The sequence below is a fragment of the Schistocerca serialis genome, chromosome 2 (assembly GCF_023864345.2).
Source record: "Schistocerca serialis cubense isolate TAMUIC-IGC-003099 chromosome 2, iqSchSeri2.2, whole genome shotgun sequence".
Taxonomy (NCBI): Eukaryota; Metazoa; Arthropoda; class Insecta; order Orthoptera; family Acrididae; genus Schistocerca; species Schistocerca serialis.
In genome coordinates, this window is record NC_064639.1 from 778,134,263 (window position 1) to 778,146,680 (window position 12,418).

The 12,418-nt window shown below is 37.5% G+C and overlaps 1 protein-coding gene across 1 annotated transcript in view; it reads left to right on the forward strand.

The window, feature by feature from the left end:
* LOC126455701 (ATP-binding cassette sub-family C member 4-like) overlaps window positions 1-11,036 on the forward strand; it is a 285,023-nt gene extending 273,987 nt beyond the window's left edge. The window contains exons 24-25 of the mRNA XM_050091469.1: window positions 6,668-6,778; window positions 10,830-11,036. Of these exons, the coding sequence (XP_049947426.1) occupies window positions 6,668-6,778; window positions 10,830-10,856 (138 nt within the window). The 3' untranslated portion in view covers window positions 10,857-11,036. The remainder of the gene's footprint in view (window positions 1-6,667; window positions 6,779-10,829) is intronic.
* Window positions 11,037-12,418: the final 1,382 nt, after the last annotated feature.

Sequence of the window (12,418 nt, forward strand, 5' to 3'; positions counted from 1 at the left end):
AAAGCACCTAACACTTTTGACAGCATAACGGTTACCATGAAGCTGATCAGTGTAACACGTAACTAACTAACATGTGTTGCAAATAATATGGTAAAGTCAGACATAAATAAGAACATACAAATATAAGGTCAATGTACATCTCCACTGTCACACAAGATGAAGTAGGAAAAGTAATACGAGGACTAAAAAAATCCAACTCCGCAGGCATTGATAATTCCTCTGCAATATTCTTAAATAAGAGTACTCTAAACGTAATAAAACTACTTACATACTTATTTAAATGCTTACTTCAACCAGGCACGTCCACTGACCTGTTATCTAAATTAAATCCAATAAATAAAAAGGTGGGAGAGATAATGCAGATATCTACAGGCTCATCAAAACTGTCTTTTGCGTTTCAAAACTAACAGATAAAATTAACCCTTAATTGGTACCATACAATTTTGTAAATTAACTGGTATCATGTTGTCTGTTAGAATCCAGAAGTTTCCTATTGTTTTATACAATATTGCCTTAACTTACTAATTGTTCAGGTATTACGTGTGCAAGCTTTCAGGACCAGGTTTTCAAATCTTGTCTGTTACAGTCCCCTACAAGCAGTCTCTCCTTCTCATCCCCTCTGGTAACTCCCCTTGACCTGCGGTTCTGGGTGACTTTTCTGAACTCTACCCTTTTTCCTAAACCCCACCAGTCCTTTCCCTCCACCTTTCTTCTTCTCCTTCAACCCTTCTGCCAGAAGATGGTGCCACTGACTCAAAAGCTTGCATACATAATTAATGAACAACACAGACATTTGTGTGTGAACTGTACACTAAGCCTGACAGACAAGAAACAGGATTCACCTGGAGTACTTACCTAATGAAAGCTTTTAGCATGATAGATCATAGGATCCTGCTGTCAGAAATTAAAAAGTATGGTATTCAAGGTCTGTCCAGCAGTTGAGTCAGTTCCTTCTTGAACAATCATAAGCAAACAATTAATATCAAGCACACTGCCATCCTAAAACTATTTCTGAATACTTGTCAGAGTATAATCTAATTAAATATGGTGTACACAAGTACCAGTAACGGGACCACTTCTGTTCCTTTTATAAATAATTGATCAAAGCTTCAATGTGGATGCCCATAAAATGAACATATTTGCAGATGACAGCACAATTGTGTTAAAATGGGAAAGAAGGAACAGTTGAGGCAATGAACAGTCACAAAACAACTTAGCAACTGGGAACAGAATAATCAGTTTTTAATAAATGGTTGAAAATACTACCACACTAAAATTTCACAACCCTCCAAGCAAGGACATCCCGTTTCTCTCTGTCAGCAATGAACCAATTGATAACAGTACAGAAACCAACTTCTTAGGGTTATGGCTGTGAACAGTATAAAATGTAATAAGCATATGGAATATCTTAACACAAAATTGAGCAAGGCCTGCTACTGTATTTGCTCACTAAAAATCTGCTGTGCTGAGAAAGCAGTAAAGAGTGCATATCATGCATACTTCCTTTCTCACCTTCAATATGGAGTCACATTTTAATGGAGTCACATTTTAGGAAAACTCAAATGACTATCAGTGCATCCAAACAGAAAAAACCCATTAGAATCATATTTGGATGCAAATCTAGAGGCTCCTGTAAAGGTTTGTTTAAGATTTCTGGTATCCCTCCTATACCATGAATCTATATTACGGAAACCATTACATTCAATAAAATGACAGTTGATTACTTGCTGTAAAAATAAAAGCAAATACTGAGGACAAAAGCTTGGGAAATTTTTAAAATTATTTTTACAGTATCACTGCATTTACTCCATTGAGGAGTATTTAAATGTATAAATCATGTTGCTTAAATATTTAAATGTACAAAATATGTTACATAAATATTTAAATGCATGAAGTGTGTTATTCATAATTTTGAATATGTATCCATAGAAATCATTTTCACTTGTACACATATAAACTAACTTGTCCAACATCTTATGCAGCAGCTGCTTTTGTAGACTTCATCAGTAGCACTACATCCCTTGGTGGGCCTTGGCTTCTTCAACAATCTTCCTCCGCATTGCTTGGTTGTTTGCTGCCCTTTTTCCACCCCCAGGCTCCCATAATGGTGAGATTCACTATTACATCATCAATCCATCTTCTTCTACAGCTCCCTTTTTGTCTAGCTGAATGGATTACACCTTTCATCATTTTCTTTGGAATTCTCCTCTGTCATTTTCTGCACATGCCCTAGCCATCGTATTTGCTGTGATGTCACAAATTTTACTACATCCCTACCTTGTATTAACACTTGTTATTCAGTGTTATGGTGTATTCTCCAGCTTTCTTCCTCCGTTATTGGACCATAGATTTTGTGTAGTATTTTCCACTCAAAGGTTCTTAGTGCATTTTCATCATGCTCTGTCAACATCCATATCTTTGACTCTTATGTGACAATTTGGCAGACTAGGGAGTTATATATTAGCAGTTTTGTTTTTGTTGTGACAAGGCTATTTCTGAAAAGTTGCGTATTTGCAAAGTAATCTCTGGTTCCTGCTTTCATTCTTTTCTTTATTGTCTTTACAATACTGTTGTAGACTACAGGACCAATAAAAATACAATAAAATACATTTTGTGTTTTGTAGAGATTGGTCTCCAATAGTGTACTGCATAAATTAATGGCAGTATAGTGCTGTTACTTCTAATTTACCAAAATCTGTATCTTCACATTGTGACACACTCCTTATGTACTACTTTTATACAAGATAGCTTCAGACTGGAGTTATGATGTCAAAACTAGACACAAAGAATGAAACATCTATATCAATAATAAAACTGTAAAACCATTGTGTTTGTCTGTTTGAACAAGTTGATCTCCAAAACCACTAGATAAATTTTCATAGGATTTTCAAATTTAACTTGAGTGTAGCTTGGTGCAATATAAAGGCTTTATTTAATCAAAATCATGACAATAAAAGAAAAGATACTGTAATTTAAAATTTTATCTAACATCATCTGCTCAGCTTAGTAGTTGAGATGTTTCATTATTACAGTAGAGTACATCAAAGAACCAGTAGATGGCATTGTTAGTGTTTGTTAGCTGATGACAAATGTATTTTTAGAAGTTTACATCAGTGATAGAATTAAGGTTGCAATCTTGTCTTTATGAATTCAGGCTAATGGTGGATTTACTTGACTAGGATTTATTGATTTTGCTTTGTGTGTTAAAAACTTAATGACATTGCTTGGCTTCTTTTGATAGGTTTTATTTATATTCTTTGCTAGGATAAATGTATTTATTAAGTTGGTTTTTTGATTTGAGTGCCTACTTTGTACATTTTTATTTCATTTCATTTATGAATAAAAATGCCTAGAAAACAAAGAAATGGTCAAGTCTTTCTAAATACAACAAAAAGACTAAGAGACTGAGAACTATGCAGTCTCAAGAATCCAGTGAAGGCATGAGTTGAGACTTTTTATGACTTGAGAACATCAGGCTTTACTTGTCTCCAGCATAACATCATAGAAGTGGAAGGCCAGACACAGCATGTTGTGGATGTGGACCTTAGTGTTTGTTTGCTTTATCCACAGCCAGCTCTACTTGTCTCTCTCTCCCTCATGTAGGTGAAGTAAACATGCTCTTCATTCATATCCCCAAGAAGCTTTATAAACCGAAAATAAATTTCATGTGTGTAAAGTCTCAGGCACAGATATAAATAAATACCTGGGCAATGCCACATTTCTCAGATAATAAATAAATAAATAAAATTAATGCCAATTTAAGAAAAATATGGATTGCTACTCACCATATAGTTGAGATGTTGAGTCGCAGAGAGGCATAACAAAAAGATTTCTAAACAAGTAAGCTTCCACCTAAAGGCCTTCTTCTAAAGTAGACAACACACACACACACACACACACACACACACACACACACACACACACATCGCCAAGGCCAGACTGCAAGCAGCTGCACAAGATGGGAGCAGTCTGGGTGATGGGGAGGGGGAGGGTGGGGGGAGGGGGGTAAGGAGGAGGCTGGGGCAGGGTTAGAAGGATAGGGGTTGGGGGTGGTAAAGTGCTGCTTGTGGGAGCATATTGGGACGTGGTGGAGAGAGGATAGGGCAGCTAGGTGCAGTCAGGAGGTTAGACCTGCACCACCCTGTTATCCCTTTCCCTCCCCATCCCAACCTTCTCCTTACCCCATCATGTTGTAGTTGCTTTCAATCTCATCTTTGCAGCCAGAAACAGTGGTTGTAAGTATTAGAGTTGCGCTTACACGAATGCGTGTGTGTTTTCTACTTTAGAAGGTCTTCTGGCTCGAAACTTACTTGTTTCACAGTCTTTTTCTTGTGTCTGTTTATGATTCAGCATCTCCACTATATGGTGAATAGCAATCTATCCCTTTTTTTAAAATTGTCAGTATTCCAGACTGGACTTTCCCATTTGGCTGTACCATTTGGTTTTGGATCCTCTATCAGCTTCCTGTGACACTGTGATTCATGGATTTCAGTCTGTATCTGGATTGTAGGTTTCTGGCATTAAGATCAAGTTCATATCTTGTCTACTTGATCTTAATGCCAGAAACTTGTTTGATTCATCTATTTTTGTCATCAACTTTGTCACCATTCTCTTGGGAGTTGGTGGATGTAGCTATGGGAGCATAACAGCATACTAGTTTGTGCAAGACAACGTCTAAGCAATGTAACAAGTTTGATCGTTTATCTCACGGAAGAACTGACATGGAGAATGATAAGGCCCACAGAACAGTTGTTAATCTCTCCAAACAAGAACCAGATGATGGTTCTATAGCAGTCCCACAACATCTGCCAATTTTGGAGATTATTAGTGGAATAGAGTAGTGCATTTGGCATCTCTTGCACAACACAGCTGAGGATGTTAGACTAACCGCCAGCCAAATACTGTCGAAAGCTAAGCCACCGAAATCAACTATTAGCCAGGAGGAACAACATGGCTTATGCTTATTGCATGAGAACAAAGACTTGGTTATCTTGTCAGCTGACAAAGGAAATGCCACCGTTGCTCTGAAAACTGAAGACTATCACCTGAAGGTGCTACATTTATTAGAAGATGACACATACTGGAAGCTTAGTCATGATTTGACACAGGCCATAGTATGAAAGACAGGGAAGTTATTAAAGGAATCTGGTTTACCAGATGAAGTGGTCAAGAAATTAATACCTCTCGCCACCAGACCTCCCAGGCACAAGGGACTGCTGAAGATACATGAGGAACATGTTCCTCATAGGCCCAGTGTTAGTGCAATCAGACCACTCACCTACAGACTGGCAAAACATCTTGCAGGATTATTAGTGCCAAAACTGGGCCATTGTGAATACCATGTTGTATACTCACAGACATTTGTTGAAATGCTCAAGAAAATGAAAATAGGTTGACACGATGTAATGCTTAGTCTGTAAGTGGTGTCACTTTTTATGAGAGTGCCAGTACAAGACACGCTGGATATTTTGATTCAACAGTTTCCACCAGAAATCACCAAATTGTTCTGTTATGTTCTAATGACAACATGTTTCTCGTACTGCAACAAGTTTTATGAAATGATGGATGGTACAGCAATGAGCTCACCACCATCTCTTGCAGCCATGAATTTCTTCATGGAGCACTTTGAGGAGCAGTATTGTGTCCATCTTGCTTCCTTAGATATGTCAATGACACCTTCCTGATATAGCCTCATGGTGAAAATACACTGCAGCAATTTGTGGATCACATGAATGGTATCCATCCCAACATTACATTTACCATCAAGATGGAGAAAGAGGGCAAGCTACTGTTCTTAGACGTTTTAGCTAAGTGGAAGCCAGGAGGCTGGCTTGGTTGTTCAGTGTACAGAAAGCTAATGCACACTGATTGATATTTGAGTGCCAGTAGTTTTCACCACCGTGTACACAAGAGAGCGGTCCTGAAAACGTTAACACACAGAGCCAAAGTTATTTCTGATGATGACCACCTACAGTCAGAATTGCAGCACTTGAGGCACATGTTCAAGGAGAATGGCTGCAACAAAAGAGACACTGCAAATTCTTTCAGGTGTCATTGAAGAAGGATGCCTTGTAAATCGACAGAAGAAGCCAAGCTGGCAGATTTCCCACCATACTGTGGGACATCAAGCAGCAAGTTAGGATGTGTACTGCATGAACATGGATTGAGACCAGTGTTCTGGCTCGCCCCCAAGATAAAAGACATGTTGCGCCTTGTTAAAGATGTCATAACTCTTCATGCACCCAGTGTGTATAGTGTGTATAGTGTCCCTTTCGAGTGTGGGAGGAGGAGGAGGTGGAGAGAGAGAGAGAGAGACGGAGAGAGAGAAAGAAAGCAAACGCAGAGATTACTCAGTGTTTTGTTGTTTCCTTTTCTCCACACGTCTCTTTCTCCTCTTGATTGAACTACCTAGTAAGCTTAGAAAAAGTATTAGCATCAGTGATTTGGGTTTTCTTTTATCAGCAGTTACTATTGAGACAATCATCTTAGCTTCACAGAGTATGAGTCTTACGGGTCTTCATTTTTGTCTTTCATTATTTTGAATTTTGTTGTTACAGAGTACTGAATTTAATGCACAAGAAAAAAATTAACTTCATTGACTTCCTTTTATATTAAAGCTGTTAAGTTGATAGATATAAATAAGGTATATTTTAAATATCCTTTGCAGGAATTTGGCCACCCATACTCATTGCTCCAAAATAAAGAAGGATATTTTTACAAAATGGTGGAACAGACTGGAAGCTCTATGTCAGAGAAACTTAGGAGTATTGCTGAAGAGGTAAGCACAATGAATTATTCTTTGTTATTCAGAAATTTCCAATTAATTGAGTTTGCAATTTTATGTTTGTAAATGTACGTAGTTCTATGAATTAACACAGTTGTTGCATTATTATTGGGTTGGTACATAAGTTTGTAGTGTTTTTCATAAGTTTAATAAATGAACACATACACATAACAAAGACGTTAGTCATCAATAACATATTTTCCTTCATTATTTACAACTGCTGCCAATGTTTGGGTAACTTTTGAATACTGCAACTGTACAAATAAAGTGGTTTTGAGGTGAAGAAATCATCAAGCCACTTTTGGAGTGGACTTTCATCCAGAAAGGAAGTTGCTCTTGAAGGTTGCTAAGCAGAGAGTGGAAAAGATCCAAATCTAAGGGTGCAAGATCAGGTGAATAAGATGTGTGTGGAATGACTTCTCAACCCAAGTCCTGAGTAGTCTTTTTTGTCATTCTGGCAGAATGGAGATGGGCATTATCATCGATTAACATCACTTCATGCAGTCTTCCTGGTCATTGTTCTTGGCTTGTAATTGCAAGACATATCAGCTGTTGGCAGTAAATGTCAGCAGTGATGGTTATACTTCAGGGGAGCAACTCATAGTACACCACACTATTGCTGTTCCACCAGATGCATAACATTATCTTTTGTGGATGTGTGCAGATCTTTGTATGGTGGGAGGGGGGGTTGCTGCTTTGTTTGGGCTCAACAATTCCTTTCTCTTCCTTGTTGTTGTTGTTGTGGTCTTCAGTCCAGAGACTGGTTTGATGCAGCTCTCCATGCTACTCTATCCTGTGCAAGCTTCTTCATCTCCCAGTACCTACTGCAACCTACATCCTTCTGAATCTGTTTAGTGTATTCATCCCTTGGTCTCCCTCTACAATTTTTACCCTCCACACTGCCCTACAATACTAATTGGTGATCCCTTGATGCCTCAAAATATGTCCTATCAAGTGATCCCTTCTTCTAGTCAAGTTGTGCCACAAATTTCTCTTCCCCCCAATTCTGTTCAATACCTCCTTATTAGTTATGTGATCTACCCATCTAATCTTCAGCATTCTTGTGCAGCACCGCATTTCTAAAGCTTCTATTCTCTTCATGTCTAAACTATTTATCATCCACATTTCACTTCCATACATGGCTACACTCCATACAAATACTTTCAGAAATGACTTCCTGACATTTAAATCTATACTCGATGTTAACAAATTTCTGTTCTTCAGAAACACTTTCCTTGCCATTGCAAGTCTACATTTTATATCCTCTCTACTTTGACCATCATCAGTTGTTTTGCTCCCCAAATAGAAAAACTCATTTACCACATTAAGCATCTCTTTTCCTTATCTAATTCCCTTAGCATCACACGATTAATTCGACTACATTCCATTATCCTTGTTTTGCTTTTGTTGATATCCTTATGATATCATAAAGACATCATTACTCATCACCAGTAACAATACAGGATGGGAATGGTTGGTGTTGTTCATGAGCCAGTTGATGACTAGCAAGCACGCTGACCACCTGCAGATTTTTTTGTCTGCAAATTTTTGAACCCTACCCACTGCATGCAAATGCTGCGCAAGGGGGGAATAATTACAGTTCATGACATTTGCTAGTTCTCAAGTGCACTGCTGTGCATCATTGTGGATTAATGCATTTAAATGATTTCATCAAACCCCTAAGGTATTCCTGAACATGGAGAGTCTTTAATTTAAAAACGATCCTCCTTAAAATTAGAAAATCAGTATCTTGCCATGCTCTGTCCAGTGGCATTATCCCCATATATGGTGCAAATGTTCCTGGCTGCCTCCACTTCTGTCTCCCCTCTACTGAACTCAAACAGAAGAATATGTTGGAAATGTTCCGATTTTTCCACTTGGCACTCCATTTCCTAGCATCCACAGCTCCACTCCCTGTCTCCAAATAACAAAATGACAGTATGTAAACTAAAATAGCAACAGTCAAATACAATTAAAAATGTCAATCAGTAAATAAACCCATAACAACCAGAATACCAACATGCAAAACAAAAATGCTACGAACTTATGTACCAACCTAATACATAAAATAATCTTCATTCTATACTTTGTAAGTTTAAATATTCTTCATGACTATATTTCCTGTTTATTTTATCTTAAAATATACTATTGCAATATTTTGTACCTCTAACAACCTGGTGTGGGCATTACTTTCTCTAATGTACATTGGAAGTCGACACTTATTTTTAAAGTGGTTTATTCTCGGTCGATTCTTGTGAAAACTGTTTCTGAGTAAGCCACTAGTTAGTTACAGTATGCCATAAAATTTTGTAGGAAAACTGCTGTGGTAAAGATGTATAGGGTTGTGTCTCTTGTACACAGTAACTTTCATTGTATAATGACCAGGAGATACCACCTTGTGGATTTTCTGGATAAATATTTATAAATGCTTTGCTGCAAGACTTTCTCTTTGTGTTTTTGTTAAGACATATCAACAGCAGTGCAGTGCCTGTTTGGGTTGAAGCTGTTGTCAAACTAATTCATGTGATATATTTATAAGAGAAACAAGATGCTCAAATCTGTGTAACACTCTGAATGGTAACAAGAGCTCACAGTAATGTAAGTGGGCAGAAAAAAAGCCAATTGCTTGTGGTTGTGGCTTCTGATGATGCCTACTGAAACCTATCACAACATTAATTTGGTCGGAAGATGTAGACATGTACTACATTTTTGCATTTCATGTGGGATTTTTGATACAAACAGTTAATGATAGCTGATCTGCTAACTACATGAGCCATTCACTCCTGCATCAGTATTACTTAATTTTACATTTGATAAAGAGAATGTGAGTTATTATCAAAACTCTGAATTAGAAGCTTGAACTAATACATCAAAGGCAATGGAAAGATGAAGGTTATTGTGGAAGACTTGCGACTTCAACTTGTTACTTTAAAATATGGTCTTACACACAAAATATATACATATGATGTGGCATTAGCTGCAAGCAGGGAAAATGTGAGTGATTTCTGTTTTAATTCAAGTGGGCTCCACTGTAAACTGAATTATTAAATTCTGTAGATACTCAGATGCAATACCACTACATGCTTAGCCTAATCCCTCAGCACCTGGTGCCTGTTATGCTTTTAAGATTTGCTGCTATTTAGTTTTTCTTTAAATTATGCCCTGAAAACTATGACAAGTGAACTTCCTACGTGGTTACTTCCACAGTACAAAATATGTGTTTCCACATACACAATAAAGGTATAGCTGTCCCGACAGATACAGATGAAGTAATGCTGGCTTTAGGAGCTTTTACAAAGAAGGCCATTACAGATTGATCACAAGTTTGGGTTTTACCTGAATGGGGAATCAAACAATCCTTCTAAAAGAAGTATCATATAATTCTCCTCAACAGATTATAGGAAACTAACAAATATTTCTTTCTCATGAGAAAGTGGGAGAGTTGCCACTCCTCTGGGTACTGGTGTTCTTTTATAGCTGTTAATTGTATTTTGTATTGAAATCAAACATCAACAATTGCCCATCATATTTTAGGTTTAGTCACAAAAACCATTTTTGACTCAATTACGAGTCGTTCTCCAGCTATTTACTGCTTATTCCAAGGAAACATTTTTGCTGGAGGTGAAAATCAGGCTTGTTGTATAAACTTGCACATCATATATGTGACAATGCTGCATTTCATTTCAGTTTCTATGAAAAACCTATACCTGTATGGCCTGACAAGGATTCAACCCTTACTTCTTCATAATTCAAGTCCATTGTATAATTTCCACACCTCTCACTGCAGTCATATCTTTTATATTCAGTTCTTTGCCTCCTTTGTATAACATGTTTTCTTAAGTTAAAGTGACATAACTCTTCTGCTAAAACAGCTCTTTATTTAGCAAGCTTAAAAAAATTTAGTTCCTCTCCCTCTATGTTTACTTTGCTATACTTCTATAATTTTTGGTGAGTATTCTCACTTTGTTTTACTATGTTTATTTTTCAGTTTTTATCTTTAACTTAATGTTCTTCTTTGTAATTAGCCTTTCATTTATTCTTTCAGTGTTACAGTGAGCAGTGTCACCTTTGAGACTACATTGCTGTGAAGTACAACAATAGAACAAAATACCTCAACTTAGGGTCTTCTACTTGGCTCTTATATCTGAATATTGCCAAAGTTTACAGTGAGCTGTTTTAAAGTTCACTGTTATACTTATGTGTTATACACATCCAGTTACTTTAATTCAAACTACATGGTAGTTTGCATTAATACCGGAATTTGTACATATGAATAAATGTAAATTAATGTATATATTTACTTTTTGTACAATTTTGTGTTAACTGTAAGTAATTTGTACATAGTGGTAATGTAAAAAGCTAAAATGTCAAATAAAGAGATTGATTTTATAAATGTCTTGCTTTACTTGGAGGTCATGACAAAATTAGAAAAAAGGGAAAGTAAAATATCTGAAACATAGTTACATGTGCCAGAAATTTTGCATTTATCTTATTCAGAAAAGTTGCTTGTTCTGCATTCAACCACAGCTTAAGAAATTACTGAGGCCATTTTCACCTGTAATTGGCCTCTTTCTACTTGTTTCTGTAAGTTTTCAATAATTTTTGTTGTTTCAAAACAAAATCTATTTTGTATGAGATGTTTGCTTTGATGTGTGTGATGTATTAAATCAAGTTATTGAAGCATCAGGGCTATATTTTTATACCTGTTGTTGGATTTATTGTAATGTGTCAGACAATTCCTTCAAAGCAAAACTGACAATTAAAATTACCCATATTAAACAACTGAAAATCCAGGGTGGAATAATGTCAGTATTTGAAAAGTTAGATAGTTACCCACAGTATAAAGGATATGTTAGTTGAAGACAGGCACAACAAAAAGACTGCTGAATATGTCAGCTTTCAGCCAAAAGGCCCTCTTCTAAAGTAGACAACATACACACATTCATACAAGCACAACTTACATGATCACTTCCTCTGGCCTCTGAGACCATACTCTACCAAATGCACATTATGGGAGTTGTAGTCTGGATTGTGGGGGTAAGGAGGAGGCTAGAGGAGGGAGGGGAAGGATAACGTGGTAGAGATGTAGGATGGAAAAGTGCTGCTTGTGGGAACATGCTGATAAAGTTGGGTAGTTAGATGGAAGGCAGGGGGGTTGGAAAGGAAAGAAGTGGAGGAGGAAAGAAAGGACACTGTGGGTGCTTTGGTGGAACAGAAGACTGTATGGTGCTGACTTACGAGCAGGGAAGGGGATGGGTGAGTGAAAGACAGAGACTAACAAAGATTGAGGCCAGGAGGGTTATGGGAACATAGGATACATATTGCAGGGAGAGTTCACTCCCGTTAAGTTCAGAAAAGCCTGTGTTGGTAGGTAGGATCCAGATGGTGCAGGCTGTGAAGGAGTCATTGGAGTGAAGAACATCGTGTTGGGCAGCATGCTCAGCAACTGGGGATCCAGCTGTCTCTTGGTCAGAGTTTGTCAGTGCACATTCCTGCTGACAGACAGGTTGTTGGTTGTCATGCCTATGTAGAACACAGCACAGTGGTTCAAGCTAAGCTTGCAGATCACATTACTGCTTCCACGGGTAGCCATGCCTTTGATGGAATAGGTGATGCTTGTGACAGGACTGGAAT